This window comes from Trichechus manatus, unplaced genomic scaffold (genome assembly GCF_000243295.1).
Source record: "Trichechus manatus latirostris isolate Lorelei unplaced genomic scaffold, TriManLat1.0 scaffold00030, whole genome shotgun sequence".
Classification (NCBI taxonomy): domain Eukaryota; kingdom Metazoa; phylum Chordata; class Mammalia; order Sirenia; family Trichechidae; genus Trichechus; species Trichechus manatus.
In genome coordinates this window covers 19,621,235-19,641,785 of record NW_004443966.1, presented here as the reverse complement: position 1 = coordinate 19,641,785, position 20,551 = coordinate 19,621,235, and the positions used below count along the sequence as shown (strand labels likewise).

Sequence of the window (20,551 nt, the reverse complement as noted above, 5' to 3'; positions counted from 1 at the left end):
AAGCAGCTGCTGGGTGAGCCAGAGAGACAGGGCTGTCGCCACCAACATCATCCCCACCAGCACTTGTATCCTTGCTGGCATTCAGTGAGCACTTACTACGTGCCAGGTGCTGTGCCAACAGCTTACCTGCACTATCTCATTTAATCCTCACATTCACCGCCCCCATAAGAGTTATTGTTGGTACCCCCTTTTAAAAGATGAGGAAACAGATGCTCTGGGAAATTAAAGGACTTGCCCAATGTTGCACAGCTTGGAAGCAGCAGAGTTGAGATTTAAATCCAGGTCGACTGGCTCCAAAGCCTCTCATCATAACCACTGAGCCATACTGCCTTTTCCCTTTCATTCTGGGGAAAGGAGATGCATCCCTCCTTCCTTTACTCCCGAAACTAAGGCAGTGTGAAGGAGGTCAAGTCCAGAGGCAAAAATCACCCCACAGCCTTTTGACTGAGGCCAAACAGATGGCTGTCATGCAGCCCTTGACACTGGTGGTAAGGGGCGTGAGGTGGTGCGTCCTGGAGGCCCAGCTGGGCACAGCTGGCCAGGCCCCTGGAAGCAAGGGCAGAAGCTGGGGTGTCTGGAAGCCGCCATTTCTACCCAGCACACATGGTGGCAGGGTTGTTGGACTGCAGAGGCCCGGCAGGGTCGCCACACCCCTTGTCTGCACCGGGAACACTCTTGGTAGCTGTTCCAAGTTCCAGCCAAGCCCGTTGGATACAGGTTGCCATCTTCAGGGGCTGCTGTCCCAGTGGGCTGCGGTGGGATTCTGGAGGTGCTGCAGGGCTCTCTTTCTGATCTTCTCCTGTCCCCTTACTGTGCAGAGGTAACCTTTATCAGCTCAGCAAATGATCACTGGGCTAAATCTCTGTGCTTCCCCAGAGCATACCCAATGGCCCTGACCTGTCCCTCTGTACTTTGTTCTCCTGGGCTCCTGCCCCCGGGACTCACCGGCCTGGCTGAGAACAACCAAGTAGGCAAAATAGAAACAAACAAACATGGCGGCTTGGAATCAGACATGCCAGGCACCCTAGCAAGCACTTGGGAAAGTCAGCTGCCTCTCGGAGCCGCGATTCCCCATCTGCAAAGCGGTGAGGATGAGATGAGAGAAGGCCGCGGCCCTGCAGTGAGCATTCTCAGACGTGTGTGCCAGGTTGTGCCAATACAGAGCCCCCTGTGGCCCTAACTTTGGAAACAGGGGACTTGGGGGTGATGGTCAAGGGGCACAGTGTTGTTGGCTAGCATGGCTGCTATCTGCTTAGTGGGCGCGTTTATTGACCCGTAGTGAGGGAGCCCACTCGGTGTTCGGTAACCAGAGCTCTTGTTTTGGGCAGCCCAGGTCCTATCATCATGTCATGAATCACTTTGCTAAAGACGCAATGTGGCTTTTGGGCATTATTCTTTTGAAAAATCAATAACTTGTTAACAAGCGACTGTATAAAGGGGTAAGCAATGAAGGCCGCTAGTCCCTTCCACGGGGATGGTGGGCAGAAGGGGATCCTGTGAAGGTGGGGTAGGGGGTCCTCTCAGAGGGCAGAGAGGCCTAGGAGGTATGCTCAACCAATTCCCAGCTAATCTGTGCCCCCTTGCCCTGGCTCTTCCAACCCGCAGATCTAAGCAAGTACCTCCTCTGGTTCAATAAAGCCTTCAGTGGGGCTTCTTTGCTCCCAGGAGAGAGTCTAAATTTCTCAGGAGACCCTGGCAGGGCTGCCCACCCCCACCTCCTCCAGCCTTATTTCACTCCATCCCTGCCTCACACCCCACACTCCAGCGCACTGCACACCGTGTCGTCCCCTAAATTGGCCGTGGTCTCTCCAGCCTCTGGCCCTCACATGTGCTGTTCCAGCTGCCTGAACTGTCCCTTTCCCCCCAGCCACCCTAAATAATTCATGGTGCTTCTTCAAGACACAGATACAACAAATCTTCCCTGAAACCTTCCAGGGGTGGGGAGATGGTCAGGCCTACAACTCCTGAACCTCACCCTGCCCCGACTCATGACCCACTACTGACTTCCCTAGGACAGGTCTCCCCTGAGGGCAGGAACTATGCCTGGTGTTCCCCAGGTCCCCAGGGCCCAGCACATTGCCTGGCACAGAGTTGGTGCTGTGGGGTGCTGGCTGAATAAGAGGAATGACATCAGTGTTGAGTGCCTTCCTCCTCCCTACTAGTTCCTCAGACACGCCTGCTTTGGCACGGGACAGTGATGCCTGCTCCCCAATAGCCCTCCCTTCTCTAGCGTCCAAGCCCTCAGGGCCCTCTGTCCTTCTAGGACATGAATAGTTGGTGTGTGTGAACCTCATAGTAATAATTAACAATCAAGGAGCACTTATTATGTGCTGGGCACTATCCTAAGTGTTTTACATACGTTAACTCAGTTCTCACAGCAATATTTGAAGCAGGCATTATTGTAGTCCTCATTTTGCAGACGAGAAAATGGAGGCAGAGGAAGGGTAATAACTTGCCCATGGTCACAAAACCAGGAGCAGAAGAGCCAGTCTGGCTGGCTGCAGAGGCTGTGTTCTTCAGCACTTACCCTTACTGAGGTGCTGGTGGGGAGTCTTGGCCTGGGGGAGACAGCCCTGAGTGCCCCCACCCACTGCTCTGCAGCCAGGATGAGCCAGCAAGCATGAGGGGCTTCAGTTACAGGAAACTGCTTATTCAGGCCAAGCCCGGACCCTTCCATTCCCTCCCTCTCAGATTCCCTGCTCTGCACTGGCAGCCCCTTGCCCCTGCCCCGGGGAGCAGAGCCTCTGGCCCTAATCTCATTTCAGGCCATGAAATCGCATTTGCAGCGTATTAATGTAGCACAGAGCCGGCCCGGCCCTGCCTGTCTCCGCCAGGAGAGGAGCCTGGAAAGCAATCTTGTGGGGAGGCACCTCCCGGAACGTCCGCCGTTGAAAAGCAATTATGCTTTAAGAGGAAGATTAAAATAATGTCTACACCCCCCCATGCCCACCTGCTGGCCTCTGCCAGGCTCCCAGTAGTGATTCAAGGGCCGGCTTCCTGCTGGGATGAGGGATGATGGGATAGACTCAGCCCTCTTCCCCTTCCCCCACAGGGTGTGCCCCCCCCAATGGCCTGGTCCCTCACCTGTCCCCGTGGTCGCTACCTTGTACCTCCCTGGAGATCTGCAAGTTCCCGCTCTCAAGCCTCTGGGCCTTTGCGTAAGCTGTTTCCTCTTGTCTAGGATGCAACCCTCCAACTCTTGTCCTTCTGGCAAGCTCCCATTCACCTAGCGTAACAATAATAGCTAATGCTTTGTGAGCATTTACTATATTCTTTAAATGTACTATATGTTCAATTCAATAATCCTGTTAGGCAAGTGTTATGAGTTGAATTGTGTCCCCCAAGAAGATATGTCAAAGTCCTAACCCCCTGGTACCTGTGAATGTGGAAAATAGGGTCTTGGCAGATGTAATTACTTAACATGAGGTCATACTGGAGTATGGGCCCTAATCCAGTGTGGGACTGGTATTCTTTCTTATGAAAAGAGAAGAGACACCAACAGTTAGACACAGAGGAAAGATGGCCATGTGATGACAGAGGCAGAGATTGGAGTGATGCTGCCGCAAGCCAAGGAATGCCTGGGGCTACCAGGAGCTAGAAGAGACAAGTGAGGATTCTCCAGTAGAGGCTTCGGAGAGAGCATGGCCCTGCCAACACCCTGAATTCAGACTTTGAGCCTCCATAACTGTGAGAGGACCAATTTGTCATTTTAACCCACCCACTTTGTGGTACTTTGTTATAGCAGTCCTAGGAACTAATAGAGAGCATTGTTACCAATCCCATTTTATAAATGGAAGAGGTTAAGTAACTCACCAAAAGTCCCACAGCTGGAAGGTGGCTGAGTAGTGATTTAAATCAGAACTTTCTATCACTTTCCTCCCTGCCTTCCTATCTTTACTCATCTCTCCTTACCCTTCTCCAGGGTGGGCCCAGTTGCTTCCCAGCTGGGAGGAGCGGATGAATGGATAGATGGATGGATGGATGGATGGATGGATGGAGGATGGATGGATGGATGGATGGACGGCCTTCCTAGGCAGAGGTAGGTTGGCCATTGGGCCCTATGGCAGGCTGTCAGATCCAGGTTGAGGAAGGACACCCCACACTCATCCTCTACCTATCCCCTGAAAGGGCTTGGTCTCTGCTGGTCTCCGCTGCTCTGACCCCTGGAACTCTGAAGCACCAGCCAGTACTCAGGCTGGGGGTGGCTGGGCTGACCCCTGACAGGCCAACTTCTCACCAGGGCTGGGGCGGGCTGACTGGGCACTGTCAGCCTTCCATCCCTCTGCCCTCCCCCATCCACTGTTTGAGTTTTATTAAAGATCTGTTTGGAGTGGAGTTTTAATCTCACCTCATACATCACACATGCCATGCCCTTGAAGACTCTTTCTTATCTTACAGAGGCTGCACTTGTGAGGGGGTGTGGGGTGGTACAGAGATGAAAGCGGGCGGGCCCAAGCAGGTGGGGCCTATGCATATGCCCCACATGTTCACCAGTGTGTCTGTGAATCTGTCTTTGTGAGTGGGGGGACTCTGCATGTGGTGGGTCTTTGTGTACACCCATGTGTGCACACACACGTGTGTCTTTATGTGCCAGCATCTGTGAGACAGGAGTGTCTTTCGGGGTCATCTGCCTTCCCAGCATGTGAGAGAGGGAGGAAGGCAGGAGATGACCCTAAAAGGCCGCAGTAAGTGGACCCTCCACCCCTCCTCCCTGCTTCTTTCACGATGAAGGTAACTTCTGGAGATGAGGCCACCACATTTTCCCTCTCCTGGAGCCCACTGGGGCTGGGGAAGCATGCCGCTTATCTTCAGGCCCCCACTCCTTTGGCCTGCCAGGAAGGCTGGGTGCAAGGACATTAGAGGTGGGCACCTCTTTCTTCTCCATCTCCCCCCCCCCACATACACACACACAGCCACACACACACACACACACGAGCCTCCCAGAGGTGTGAGTCATGTCAGCCCCAGGATGGGGGGTAGGGGGAGGCACAGGCGGGGGAGGGACAGCAGGGCCATCTGGTGTGTTCAGATACAACAATCTGCTAATACAGCCTCTTCCCAGACTAGTGCCCAAGCTGGGCCGGCCTACTCCACCCGGCACCTTGGAACCCAGGGTCCCAGAGACGGTGAGGCCGACAAGTCCTCAACACCCCTCCCCTGTGAGGCCAGCTGGGCAACAAGAAGCACCCCTATTTTCTAGGCGCAGAAACTGAGATACAGACACATCCACCCTCCCTAACACGAAATCCCAGTCATTTCTAGAGCAGCAAGCGTTCATTAAGCACCTCCTTTAGTGCAGGGCTAACTGAAAATTAGCTCATTGATCCTCCCAGCCCTCGAGGACAGAAGAATTGCTTGCTCCCATTTTACAGATGTGGAAATGGAGGCCAAGGGAAGTTAAGTAACCTGCACAAGGTCACACAGCTACTAAGTAAACGCCAGAGCCTGCCTTGAACTCAGGTCTACCTGACCCCAAGGCACCTGCCTTTCACCCTAAACTGGCTGACTTCCAAATCTCTCCCATGCCCCTACCCTCCTGATCTGCAGGCCTGGACCCTGATATGACCCCAAAGGTATACATAGCCGACTTGGAAATCAGGCAGGGTCAGGGTAGAGGCACAGGCTTGCGCAAGGACAAAATATGGGGCTCCCAACGTAGGCATCTTCTCTCTCCTTCAGTATTCCCAGGGACCTCTGGGGTGCCCCCTCCCCTCCCCGGGAAGTAAGTCTTCCAGTGCAGGCGCGGGGGCGGGGAGCCGATGGCCTGCAGGGCAATTGCGGTGCACTTAGCGGAGGGCCTCTCCCTTCCTGGGGGGGCGGGGGCAAGCCCCATCCAGCCTCTCCCGCCAGCCTCAGCCCTCTACCAGTGTGATAGAGTCTGCAGCACTCCCTTCGTGGGTGACAGCGCTCGCTCTCGGGAACGCCTTGACAGTGCCTTTGTTCCCCAGAAATGAAAGAAAATTGAGCTACAAAGGGAAACCTCAGGTAGCTTTTAACGGGGCTCAGCTGCCTGGGGCAGAGTGTGTTTAAGCTGGAGGCAGTTGTCGCAGGAGCAGGAGGGGGAGCCGCCTGCAGCGCCCTCCCCGCCCCTCCCTCTCCGCACTCTCGCCCCCCCGCCCCCACCCCGTGATCGTGTTTACTCAAGGAAAATGCTCCTCCGAATAGTGGCAAAGGAGAAAATCAATGGAAGTTGATAGAGAAATGCAAAGCAGTTGTGTGGTGTGTGTGTGAGTGTGTGTGTGTGTATGTGTTGGACGTGGACACAGCCTTAGCAAAAGCATGCTGTCTGGACCGAGGCTGACCTGCAAGGGAGCTCAGAGTTGATCCCTGGCACGTGCCTGTGGAGGGGAGCTGGTGGCTGGGGGAGGGGCGGCAGCCAATTCTCTAACCCGAGTTAAGAGAGAGATTAATATATTCAATCCGCTCGGGGTAATTGAGGGAACAATTGGAGTGTTTTTCTAAAGCCCATAAAACTGCCTCATTTGCAAGGAGGAGCTGACTTGCTTCATGTCCTCGGTATTTGATGGAGCGCAGAGGCCCACCTCTGCCCGGAAGGGAGGAGAAGGGGTGTTACTTGGGGTCCTGGTGCAGAGAAACTGGGACATGGGCCTGGGAGGGGGCTGGCAGCCCTTGTCTAACCTATTCATCCTCCCCACCTCTCATTACTTTGTTGATAGCAGCCCAAGCAGTACCTTCGTAAGCTTCAGTTTCCCCACCTGTAAAATGGGGCCAGTGGCACTCCCCTCCACCAGGAAAGTGGGAGGGGGCAGCAGAAGAGGGGGCTCACAGAAGAAGGGAAGACACTGACTGCAGAGGGGCACAGCAAAGGGGTGCGCAGCTCCCCCAGACAGGCCAGCTCCCCAGGAAATTAAACGGGCAGTAAAGTTAATGAAATCCATATTGTACGGCTCTCCCGTTTGAACCATTCTAGTCTCCAGGGCAATGGAAATAGTGTATGCAATAGCGAGCAATAAAAGGCATAATGAATTTAAAAGCAGAGCAGCGGGGGGAGCGTGAGGATCCCAGTGCACTGGCCTGCAGGGCTGGGAGGGTGCCGGCCTGGGGCTCCGGCCAGAACCGGGACACAGATGGACAGAAAGAGGGAAAGAGGGAGGGGGGAAAAGGGAGAGGGAGCCAGGGGGCAGGAGGGTGAGGGGAGAGGGGAAGAGGGAGAGAGGAGACAAAGAGAGAGAGACAGAGGCTTCAGACCGAGGGCGGCGAGGGGACTTGAGGTGAGGGATTGGCAGATCGGTGGCCACTGCTCCGTTCCCCTCCACTTCTCCTTAAAGAAAGCCCCCAGCCTGCTGGTACCAAGTCCACAGTCAGAAGCCACAGGCTTAGAGCCAGGTGTTTGGCGTTTGGTGATTGCTTTATTAGCTTTTAATTCTCCTTTTTTCTCCTCCAGGGCAAAAAAGAAAAAAAAAAAAGGTGTTTTAAATGGAAGAAAGAAAGAAAGAAAAAAACCCTTGAAAGCGTCACTTAAAAGGCTCCCAGGGAACTGAATCGTTTCCATGAAACAAAACTGCAATTGTTTGGAAGACATAAATGCTGGGGAGTGGCGGGGGGAGGGGAATAGGAGGGAGTGCGGGAGGGGCCCCACACCCCTCCTCGGTCTCCCGCACATAGTCTTCCAGCTCAGAGCTTCGTGGGAGACGAAGCTCCAGGGCCTGGAAAGAGAAACCCCCAGGATGGCTCCCAGAGCTTTAGGGCAAGGAATTTGTAAATTCATGTTTCAAGAAATTTTCATCACTGGGAATTTCCAGCCCAAAGTTTCCCTCTTAAACAACTCTGCCTGTGAGATATTGTCCTTAAACCTGCAGAGAGAAGACAGACCCCTGGGAGTCCAGGCCCAAGGCTTCCGTGGCCTCCCCGGGCCCCACGCCCCCACCACCCAGGAGGCCTCACTGGCCCTTGAAGAGTTCCATGAGAGTGACCCCAGATGGCCCTGCTGCTGCCCTCACCCACAGAGACATGCTCTGCCCAGCACCAGACAGGCCACCCTCATTCCAGTCTGCAACCCACCCTTACCCTGAGGAAGGAGGGGCTGTGGGGCTGGGGGCGGAGCAGCCATATGGTCTCAAACCAGCCAAGAGGAGACAGGAGGCAGCATCAGGGTATGGGATGAGTCTGGTGGAGCTCTGCTCTGGCCCAGAGAGGAAGTCGCCTAGAGATGCCCTGAGGCTGGGCCTGGAGAAGGGCCTCTGCGTGTGGCTGACAGGGAACCTGGAGGTGGTACCCCTCCCGTGCAGGATACAGCTCCCTCTGCAGCCCCTGCCTGCGCACTCCTGGATCCCCTAATTCTGGGTCAGGGGCTGAGGAAGTGACCTCTGTTCTGGCATCTGTGACTGTACGTACTGGAAATGTTATGGGGGTGGTTCTTCTGCCATCACCTCCTCACCCCCTCACATGCACAGCAGGCCGAGGACTGGAGAAGGGAGGGTCAGATGTGCACTGGCCACAATAATATTAGCTCAGGGCAATTGATTGTTCCAGCTGGGTCTCCAAGATTCAGGAAATGCTGTGACCAGCATTGCCATAGCCATTTAGGGCTGTGTAACCTGTAGCCCATAGCTGAGAAGCAAGGGCCGCCACTGACTGACCCCTGACCCTGGTCACAGACTGAGCCCTGATCCTGGCCTCACATTGAGCCCTGACCCTGGTCACACACTGAGCCCTGACCCTGGTCACAGACTGAGCCCTGGTCCTGGCCTCACATTGAGCCCTGACCCTGGTCACACACTGAGCCCTGACCCTGGTCACAGACTGAGCCCTGGTCCTGGCCTCACATTGAGCCCTGACCCTGGTCACACACTGAGCCCTGATCCTGGCCTCACATTGAGCCCTGACCCTGGTCACACACTGAGCCCTGACCTTGGTCACACACTGAGCCCTGACCCTGGTCACAGATTGAGTCCCCACCCCGCCCACAGACTGAGCGCTGACTTTGGTCACAGACTCAGCCCAAACTCTGGCCCCAGACTGAGCCCTGCCTCCTGCTCCCTGCGCATTCTTGATCATTACATTCCTAATCTCCCTCCTCCTCCCTCCCTGCCACACACCCACGACCAACATCAGGTTCTGCTTGAAAAAATAACATGCACTACGTAAGTTGGAGAACAACTTGTGAGCCTACAATAAAGCTCGAAACTGAATAGATACAACTCTTGAAATGCCTGATGCAGGACTGAGGATTGAATGGAAGGGACAAGATCCATGTTAAGGAAGGCTTCCTGAAGGAGGCAGTTTTCAACCTAGACATTTGCGTCTGGAGCCCAGAAATCATCCATTCCCGGCCTTGAACTGAATGTTGTGAAGTTGGGCTGCACCCCAAGAACGCAATTCTCTCCCCATCCTTTCTTCTTGCTTCTTTTCTTCCCACCATCTCCACCCCCTTTTTCAGCTCCTTTCTCCTCTACTTTAGTTGAGAACCAAAGAGAGCTGGGATAAGTCTTTCCTCCAGCTTCATTTTCCCTATCCACAAACAAGCAGGGGGAGGGGAAGATGGTTTCAAGGGTCCCTGTGGTTCTAGGCCGCATCCACTCCCCAAGGGAGCTGACCCACAAGCCCAAAGGACAGCCTGCAGGTCCCACCCGTCCCTGAGAACCTGGTTTTGCTGCTGTTCCTCCTGCTGGGTCTGTGAGCCTCCAAATTGCAGCACCAGAAAGGCTCCCACATTCTTTAGGCTGAACCGCTGGGCGATTTGCCTGAGCTGAAAGACACAGCCCCTCTATTCTCTAAAAGACTCCTCTCCATCGTCTGTTCCATGGAGCCCCATTGTCAGGGTTGTGATTGCTGCTCCCCCAGGAGGGAAGCGATTTTCCTGTCCCTTGAAAGCCATTTTTTTGTCTTGGTAGAAGTAGACATCTGACACTTTAACAGGGAGCATGGCAAGGAGATGATGGCTTTAAATAACAGAAATTAGAGCTGCTGCCACAGACTCAGCCATCTCGCCAACCCCCTCTCTGCAGCAGTCTCCCCTCCCTCACACTCACTGACAGCTGCAGCCTGGAAAGTCCTGTCCATGTGGCCCCTGGCTCTGGGGTGGCCAGAACGTGTGGGGACCTGGACAGTAAGGACTGCTTCTCCCCGAGCTCTGTGCTCCTATACGCCCGGTCCTGTGATAAACTGTAGGACAAAGGAGGAGGCCAAGGGGCAAAAGAAGGGGCCAGACCTGGAACTCTGGGAGCTTGTAGTTGGAGAAACGGTATGACAAGCTCACCACTGTATCCTCAGCACCCAACAAACCAAAAATCCTAAACGAAAAAAACCATCCCATTGGTAAAAGAGCTAGGGACAGAGTAGATGGCCAAAGAGTATTTGTTGACTGACGAAGGAATGAATGAACGGAAGCCAAAGTGGCTGAGCTTGTCCCCAGGTCCCTGGCTCTTCCACTCGCTGCCAGGTCAATCTACCTAAATCACAGCCCAGATGGTGTCTTTCTCCCCTATAAACCCCTTTGGTGGCTCCTCACTGCCTCCTGAATTGAATATCCACCGCTGTCTTCTGCCATTGTGCTCTTGATTCCTTCCATTTTCTTCCATCCGTGGGTCCTCTATCAGCCTGACTCAGCCCACCACCCGGGGCTCCACTTCAGCACCAGACCGGTGCTGGCTGCTGGGGACAGGAGAGCCAGGCACCACTACCAACACTGGATTCCAACCTCAGCTCATCCTCCAGCTTTTCCTTCCCTCAGCCAGATCATTCTGGACCCTTCCCCTGGAATGCCTGCCCAAGCCCCAGAATTGCCTACCGTAAATCTCACTCACCTAGCATGGAGTCTGACAGAGTCAGCACTTAGCAAATGTTGGATGGATGGACAATAATTAGACACCATGACCCACCTATTATCAAACCCGTTGTTGCCAAGTCGATTCTGACTCATAGCGAACCTATAGGACAGAGTAGAACTGCCTCACAGTGTTTCCAAGGAGCAGCTGAATGGATAGATGAATGGATGGATGGATAGATGGATGGATGGATGGATGGATGGATGGATGGATGGATGGATGGATGGATGGATGGATGAAAGTTTCATCTCAAATGTCACTTCCTTTGAGAAGCCTTTCTTAAGGCTCCAAAGTCCAACATGTGCACTCCCTCACCAGAGTGCTCCTTCTAGCACATGTCTTACAAGGCTGTGTGTGATGCCCATGTTGTAATTGACTGTCTTCAAGCTAGGTGGCACCCTGAACATGGGAACTCATCAAGCTGTGGGTTCCAAACACTATTTTTGCACTAAGGCCCCCAGAAAACGTTGGCATTAAAAGGCATCAAGCAGTCCTGGAGCTCAGTTTCTACACATGTGAAATTGATGGCTACTTACTCCACCAGTTTCCACCTGTGCTGGCTATGAGGCCTACCAGACACACAGCCCGGTTGCAGAACTTGGCCATACTGGGGAAGCCTCCTACAGCATGGTCAAGGACTGGACCCCCTGCATCTGGGCCTAAGGCTGCCGGGGTCCTGGCTTAGGGCTGAGTCCCTCCTGTCTGTAGGAAGAACTGGATGGGCTTGGGAGTGGGGGCACACAGAGCAGACTTCCATCTTCTGGTCACTCAGGACCTCCAGTGGAACGTGGTCAGAACATGCAAGATCGAGGTTAGGGGCTGAAGGGTCTCGGGGCATACTCACCCACTGCACAGAACAAAAACAGCCACAACCCCAATAAATTGGTGACAGAATATACAAATAGATCAGAATCGAGAGCCCAGAAATAGACCCACACAAATATAGCCGACTCATCTTTGACAAAGGAGCAAAGGCAATTCAAAGGAGAAAGGATAGTCTTTTCAACAAATGGTGCAGGAACAACTGGACATCCGCATGGAAAAAAAAATGAATCTGGACACTGACCTTACATCTTTCACAGAAACTAACTCAAAATGGATCACAGACGTAAATGTGAAACGCAAAACTGTACGACTTTTGGAAGATAACATAGGAGAAAACCTAGGTGACCTTGGATTTGGTGCTGAGTTTTTAGATACAACAGTAAAGGCATGATCCATAAAAGAAGCAATTGATAACTTAGACTTCATTAAAGTTACAACTTCTGTGAAAGACACTGTTAAGAGAACAAAAAGACAAGCCACAGACTAGGAGAAAATATTTGCAAAACACATATCTGATGAAGGACTTATATCCAAGTTATACAAAAAACTCTTAAAACTCAACAATAAGAAAACAAACAACCCAATTAAAAAATGGGCAAAAAATCTAAACAGACACCTCACCAAAGAAGGATATGCAGATGGAAAATAAGCATATGAAAAGATGTTCAACATCGTAGGTCATTAAGGAATTGTAAATCAAGACAATAATTAGATACTACTACCCACGTATTAGAAGGGCTAAAATCCAAAGCAGTGACAACACCAAATGCTAGGGAAGATGTAGAGCAACAGGAACTCTCGTCCATTGCTGGTAGGAGTGCAAAATGGTACAACCACTTTGGAAGACAGCCTGGCACTTTTTTACAAAGCTAAACACAGTCTTCCCATATGATCCAGCAATTGTACTCCTAGATGTTTACTCAAATGAGTTGAAAACTTATGTCCATACAAAAACCTGCACATGAATGTTTATAGTAACTTCACTGATATTTGGCAAAAATAGTGGAAGCAATCAACATGTCCTTCACCCGGCAAATGGATAAACAAACTGCGGTACATCGAAGGCGTATTATTCAATGGTAAAAAGAAATAAGCTCTCAAGCCACGAACAGACATGAAGGAACATTAAATACATATTGGGAAGCTGTGCCGCCTGCTCAGTGAGGGATGGGGGCAACGGCCAGGCTTATCAGAGAGGCTGAGATGGCAGAGCCAGAGCAGGACCCAGGGAGCACCCACCTGCAGCCTGTGGAGCTGGGGCTCTGGGCACAGTGACACCAGCTCTGGCTGGCCGGCCCCTGGAGGGCAGTTTGAGGTGGGCGGCCTCGTGGCCCGGTGCACATGGAAGGCCACGCTGTAGGCCAGGTCCCCGCAGTGGCGGGCAGTGGGGTCTGCGCTGGCCCGGAGCAGAGCCAGGGTGCCACGGTAGCGATACAGGTCCTCGTGCTCCTGAGCATCGAGGTTCATGCGGGGTTGGTCTGGGCGCGGGTAGATGGGGAAGATGGCTTCGCCCACCAGCTGGGCTGTCCTTCCTGAGGCCCCATCCAGCCTCAGCGTCTCCACCCGAAGCTGTGCATCATGATGCCTGTCATTCTTGCAGAAACCTGGTGGGGGAACCTGAGGTTCAGAGATGGGCTCTGGGTTTCACTGCCTCCTGCAGGGGGTAAGGAGGGCAGGCAAGGCCCTCAGGAGCCCTGGGCTACAAGAGTAGAAGCCAAGCAGGCTTGGCTAAGATTTCCCTGGTAGGTGATATGACCTCCTCTCAAGTCTCCCTATATCCACCACTCCCCCGCCCGCCACCATTTCCTGACACCCAGGCCAAGCCCACAGGTGGAGGAGAAAGGGCTCTTACTCTGTGAGATGGTCCTGGGTCCCCACACCAGCCTGAGGGAAGAGTTCAGCCTACCCCTGAATTCTGGCTTCCTGAAGGCCTGGGACTTGGTTTCCCCATGCCCTCTTGCTCCTTCTCCTCCAGGAAGCCTGCCTGGGTGGCCTCATAGTCTAGGCATTGATCTGCTGTTCCTTCCAGTTCACTTAACTATTCCCTGCTTGGCATTCCTGCCCCTTCACATGTTCTGGAAACTCCCAGACGGGAGGCCCTGGGTGTCCTCTCTGCCCACCCCCTACACCCACACAGTACTCAGGGCTGGGCAGTCAGGGGCTGGTTCTAATGATACTGGGTTTAATATCCACTGCCAGACTGGCCCAGAGCCTGCTGTGCACTCACAAAGCCATTTCTCGTCTGTCTTTTTACTTCTTCCTCATCGGACGCTATGCGACCAGCACCAGCATCCCCATGTCACACTGAAGGAGGCACAGGCTCAGAGGGCAGCATTTGCCCAAGGTCCCCCAGGCAGAGCTTCAGAATTAGGTCTAGAGCTCTGCCTTTGCCCCTCCCAATTCCAATGGGGCCCCCTGGGGCCCCCAGAAGGGGCAGGGCAGGGGTTTCCGGCTCTTCTTCCCCCACTCCCAACCTTACCTCGTACCTTTGGGCAAGGTGAAGACAAACTTGTTCCTGGTGAGGGCAAGGCTCTGGCCGGGATCCTGCTGCTCAATCACACTGGTGACAGCAGGGTAGGCAGGAAAGGGGTCCCCATCATTCACTTGTAACTGCACCCCAGCCCCGGAGCTGGCTTGCAGGGAGTTCTCAGCGGAGAGCTGAAGGGCGTATCTGCCGGCCTCATTAAACCCCACGCTGAAGACCTCGAACTACAGGTTCAGTGTCTTCTCTTCGGCCTTCAGCCTCTGGCTTAGCAGGGACGCAGGGACCCGGGGCTCCGGCCCCCTAAAGGCCATGGCCGCCGTCAGGGACTGACTGCAGGGCTGAGTGCTGCCCGTCCCCTCCACAGTCCCGGCCAGGGCCCATTCTGAAAGCTTACACACTGGGCCCTCAGGGCCGCACCTCACCCCACTCTGTTTGTTTGAAGAGAAACCAGGTAACAAGCCAGGAAGCTGGGCCTATCCCGGGGGAACAAAGGTGGCCATTCATCCCTCCCTTTCAGTATTTGTTCATTCTACAAATATTTATTGAGCACCTACTATGTGCCAGCAAAATTCTAAGCATTTGGAATATAGCAGTGAGCCAGACAAAGATTCCTGTCCTGGTGAAGCTTATCTTTTAATGGGAGGAGGGGGCAGGGGAGACAGACAAAAATAAACACTAAACATAGAAAATAAGTAAATTATAATGTATACTAGAAGATGTCTTAAAAAAAATCAAATGATAAAAAAAAGTTATAGTAGGGGCAATGGTGATTCAGTGGTTGAATGATCAACTTTTACACGGGAGACCCAGGTTCAATTCCCAGCCAATGCTCCTCATGCACAGTCACCACCTGTCTGTCAGTGGAGGCTTGTGCGTTGCTAGGATGCTGACCAAGTTTTAGCAGAACTTCCAGACTAAGATAGACTAGGAAGAAAGGCCTGGAAGTCCACATCCAAAAATCAGCCATTGGATCACAACGGTCCAATCCTCAACTGATCATGGGGTTGATGAAGGACCGGGCAACATTTTGTTCTGTTGTACGTGGGGTCATCATGAGTTGGGGTCTGACTAGATAGTAGCTAATAACAACAGAAGATGGTAAATTCTATGGAAAAAATTAGAGCAGGGTTAGGGATGAGGAGTACTATGGGGTTGGGGAACACATGGGTATAGGATATCCTATTTCTGGAAACGCCTCTCTCTACACACCTCCTCATTCCCAAGAGTTTTTGACTTGTCTTCTCCCTTGTCCTCTCAAGGGAAGGCAGATAGTGTCTTTCCCTGGGAGCCCAGAGTCTCTTACACCAAAGAGTTGTCAGGCTGGACTCCATCCTCCCTGACCCAGGATCTTTTTACCCAATGGGAGAGGGGCGGGCCTGGAACATCCCTCAGTAAGAACTACCTCTACTATCATTACTATCACCACCACCACCACCATCACCCTCACTTCTACCACCACCACCACCTCCATCACCACCACCACCACCACTGCCATCGCCTCCACCACCGCTACCACCTCCGCCATTACCACCTCCATCACCACTGCTATCATCTTCCACCATCACCATCATCACCACCATCATCATTACCACCACCACACCATCGTCTTCACCATCACCATCATTGTTAGCATTACCCGGTATGATTGATGATACTCTTCATTGAGCAGCTCCTGGATACCAGGCACTCCCTATGGCTCTGTGAGGTGGATATAATTCTCCTTATTTTACAGATGAGGAATTTGAGGCTAAGAGTGTTAAGAAACTCTTCCTATATCACACAGTTAATAAGAAGCAGAGCTGAGATCTAAATCCAGGGATTCTAAATCTATCTGTATTTTCTCATACTAAACATGCCCTGGGACTGGCCACCATTTTCAATCATCCTAACTCAAAGAAATTCATTCTATTAGGGAATTCTGTACCCTAAAACTTCAGAGGTATAGTTTTGAGTCTAAAGAGGACACTTAGGACAGCATAGATTTCATTGTAAAGTCCCCTTGACTAGAAAGCATGGTTTTCATAGAGTAAAAGATACTTGTTATGGATTGAATTGTGTTTACCCAAAAAATGTTGAAGTCTTAACCCTTATACCTGTGAATGCAACCCTGTTCAGGAACAGCGTTTACTTTTGTTATGCTAACAAGGTCATATCAGAGTAGGGTGGGTCTTAAACCTAATCCCTTCTGAGTAGTCTCTTATAAAAGGGAAAATAGACACACACACACACACACACACACACACAGGGGGAAGACAGATGCCAGGTAAAGATACATCTACAAGCAGTCAAGGAATCCTAAGGAATGACCAGGGCTACAGACAAGGAAGAACCCTAGAGCCAATGCCTCTCCAAAACTGTGAGAAAATGAAATCTGTTCTTTAAAGCCATCCACTTTTGGCATTTCTTGTTATAGCACCACTAGATAACTAAGACAATACCAATCTAGAGATGGTATTGACCACCCCAGCTACAGATGGCCCCATTGTATGGTGAGCTTCCTCTGCAATGGCTAAATTTCAGTTTCTTCAGGTTTCCCAAAGAGAAACTGAGGCAAAGAGGGTTTAGAAGACCCAAGTTCTAGTCACCTGATTTGCAGTTGTTCAACAAATCCCTGGCCGTCTCTGGAAGTCAGTGCCCCCATCTGTACAATAGGTGGGAGTGGGGTAGATAAGTCATTTCACGGCCCTGACAGTCTGAAATTCCATTTAAGTCATATTGGGAAAAGCCATAGTATGGCCTTTTTGGGGAGAGGGTGGGTAACAGGGGTTACCTGGAATCTTTGCCTCAATAGCTGAGCATGGCCAACAGCCTGGGTCAAAACCCATTGCCATTGAGTCAATTCTGACTCATGGCAACTCCGTGTGTTACAGAGTAGAACTGCTCCATAGGGTTGTCTTTACAGAAGCAGATTGCCAGGCCTTTCTTTTGTGGCACTGCTGGGTGGGTTTGAACCACCAACTTTGAGGTCAGTAGTGGAGTGCAAACTGTTTGTGCCACCCAGGTACCTTAGCCTGGTTCTAGAGGCTGTGATTTCCCTCTGCCAGGTCTAACATCATGGAGAGTAGTAATTCAGTAAAAGCAGCTCTCTTCCCTTGCATGTTTGAAGCGACCGTAAGAGATGTTACGAGGTAGGGGTCAGTCCCTCCTGCCCTCGGCTCAACCTCTGTGCACTGCACCCCAGCCCTGTGCCCCTGTAGTCAGGCCCCAGATGCAGACTCCGGCTTTCCTTAGCCTGTGTATTCTGAGTCCCTTCAACATTTTGCTCTTTCCACCTCTCTCCCTTCATTCCCTCCCACTTTCTACAGAAGATGTGAGGTGACTGTGTTGGCCTTAGCATGAATTTTGGGACCTCCACCATCTGACCTCTGCACCTCTCCCACTTCTGGCCTTCCCTCCCCCACTGTGGCTCCAGGGAAGGCTCACTTTTGCCCCAGGCCAGGCCTGCCCTTTCTCACCTTCCTGCCTTTGCTGGTGCTGTTGCCTCTGCCCAAAGTGCTCAGCACCACCTGGCACAATCCTACTCACCCTGCAGACTGGATAAAAGCCTCCTCCCCTCCTCTGCCACACCGTGTGCTTCCCTCTCCTGTCTCAAATGATGACCTGTCCTTATTGGACTGATGATGTTTGTGTGCCCAGGACAGAGCTGGGCAAGGGATAGGTGATTGGGAGAAGGTGAAAGCATTGTGGAATGAATGCATGCATGCATGAACAAATGGAAGAATAAATGAATTAATGAGCAAACCTGACCCAGCTTCTGCTTGTGCAGAGAAGAATCTGGAAACCCAGGTTCTTCTGGCTATGTCATCTGGATTCCATGAGAAGCAAAGACCATTTTGGGTCTTTGACCTGAACTTGGACTCAGAGCTGCATCCTGGTCCTCGATGGACAAGGCATGTGCCCAGGAGAAAGGGCAGCAGCGTGGGGGTGAGTGACAGAGCAGAGGCAGTGGCTTCCTTGGGCCTGTCCTCAGCTCTACTGAGAAAATCATAAAACCTCAATGAGTTCTAGCAAGTCAGGGCTGGATGGCACTCCCATTTTACAGATGGGGCAACTGAACCCAGGGCAGCCCAGTGCAGAATTCTTTTCACTCCCAGTTGCCTACCAATTCAGTTTCTGTAGTTTTCCACTCCAGAAGAGGCTTTTCCTGGGTGGCAGAGGCCTTGCAACCCCAGAAGGAGCCAAGAAGGGGTGGGGTGGGGAGGTGGGGAGGGAGCAGTACTGACTTCCAAGGCCCTTTCCTTGGACCCAGCATGAAAGACTTTAATGAGACCCTTGAGTTTTCTTTCTTCCCCTGAAGAAAGGCCACTCAGAGGCCTCTGGCTTTGTCTGGAAGAGCCTGGGCCTGTAATTAGCCCACCCCAGAGGGCCCCCTTCCTGCCGCCCACAATGCCTTCTTTCAGCCTCCACCAGCTGACACCACCCGCCCCCCACCCCCACCCCATGGCTCCTGAGGGACCTCAGACCCCTCCCCGAAGACCCACCTCCTGGGCCTTTGCTCAGAGCTGACTCCTCCAGGCAAGGCCGTCGGTGAGTCTCCTAGGACTATTATCCCTTTCTACAGATGAGGAAACAAACGCAGGCTCAGAGAGAGTGTGGCGAGTGAAGAGATGCACCTGGACCTCAAGCCTCCTGATTCTCAGGCCAGTATGATCATGTGATCATCACCTCCCCACAGCAGGACTTCAGTACCCTGCCCCCTCCAGCAGCCTCCCCTTCCCTACACTGGAAACGTCCCAGGCCCACACCCCACTCCCTTCAAGTCCAAAAGGCCAGAGGCTCACGTGATGGTAGAATCGCAGACTCAGACCGGCAAAGTGAAAGCATGGGAGCCAGCCTCTCTCCATTGCACAGATCGGAAAACTGAGGGTCAGATCAGAAAAGGACTTGTTTGTGGTCACTCAGGACAAAATTAGAAGGCCAGTCTCTTCCCCCCACTAATTGTTGTGACTAGGGCTGGGGTCTGGCTACCTTGGAACTCTCCCCTCTAAGTGGTAACTGTCATCCTCCCCCCGCCCCCCATCCGGTTCCCCTGGCCCCTTGCCCCAGGCTCCAGCACTGAGCACTGTCTGGAGAGTCTTGCTCATCCCTGAAGGCCTCGTACTGCTGCCTTCAGCCAAGCAGGAGGCGGTAGAGGAGAGCTGGGGCTGCAACTGCTAATCCCTGGGCTAGTCAGACAGCCCCGGTCTGCCAGCCTTGCCTCAAGGGGATAAAGCTCCTGGAGTGGAAGGAGGAGAGGGTGCTAGCCTCGCTGGCAGTGTCAGAGGCACTGACCTTTGCCTTCTGTGTGCCCAGTCACCTGGCTGCTCTGCTGGGCTCCGAGGACTCAAACCCCCGAAACAGCATCCAGCCCAGCAGGGCCCTGCAAACTCTGGGGATTCTGCGAGCAGTGCTGGTCCTCCTGCTGCACCAGGCAACAGCCAAAGCAGGTAACAGAGCGGAGGGGCGCGGGAGCTGGCAGGGCCCAAGACCAGGGATTCAGGCAGGGAAGTGGCTAGCTAGGAAACACCTTTACAGCCAGGCTTAGAGAGAGAGAAAGAACAGAAAGAGCAGGAGAGAGAAACAGAAAGGAAAAGACAGAATCATGGAGAGAGACAGAACTAGAGAGCGAGGCACAGAGAGAGTTAGAAGGAGAGGCAGGAAAATGGGAGACAGGCAGACTGTGTCAAACAGAGAGAGGGCGAGATACAGACAGATACAGGGATGGAAAGAGAGACTGATGGACAGGAACAGACAGGCAGACAAAAAGACAGAGCAGTAGTGAGATAGAAAGAGAGAAAGAAGCCAAATAGACAAACCCACCAGTGGGCACCAGTAGACAGAAGTTCTGCTGTGTTCTCACCAGAAAGAATACTGAGAGGTGTGTCCCAGGCCTACCACTTGGCTTAACTAACTTTGGGAGTCTCCCTCTGATTCAAGATCTAGGTCCCAAAGGGGGTCCACAAGCTGCAGGATGAACAGAGTAAAAGCTCTGAGAAAAGAGGCTTTTGGGGAAAGAGCCATGAGCTTGGGAAAATGGGGGAAGCCTCTGGCCAAACTATCCTGGCTCAGTCACTGATCCTGGCTCAGTCACTGACCCTAGCATGTCATGTGGCCTCTCTGGGCCTCAGTTTCCCTTGAATGTGATGGAGAATATGGGTAGAGCAGGAGTCTCTGAGGTCTTCTCTAGCCGTGTGATCTGCTTTAGGTTGAGCTCTATCTTTACAGTTAACTTACTGCTCCATCCTACCTTAACTCATGACCTCCACCTCATGGTCCAAGATGGTTGCTTAAAATCCAGCCATCACCACTGCACTTCAGCCAGCTGGAAGGAGGAGGGGTAAAGAAGAGAACACCTCTTTCTTTAATATTTTTATTGTACTTGAGGTGAAGGTTTACAGAACAAATAGTTTCTCATTAAACAGTCAGTACACATATTATTTTATGACATTGGTTAACAACCCCATGACATGTCAAC

General features: G+C 52.5%; 1 protein-coding gene across 1 annotated transcript in view; it reads right to left on the bottom strand.

The window, feature by feature from the left end:
• CCDC33 (coiled-coil domain containing 33) overlaps positions 1-14,408 on the bottom strand; it is a 123,391-nt gene extending 108,983 nt beyond the window's left edge. Inside the window, 3 exon segments of the mRNA XM_004374816.1 lie at positions 9,380-9,382; positions 12,891-13,216; positions 14,099-14,408. Coding sequence (XP_004374873.1) covers positions 9,380-9,382; positions 12,891-13,216; positions 14,099-14,408 — 639 coding nt within the window.
• Positions 14,409-20,551: the final 6,143 nt, after the last annotated feature.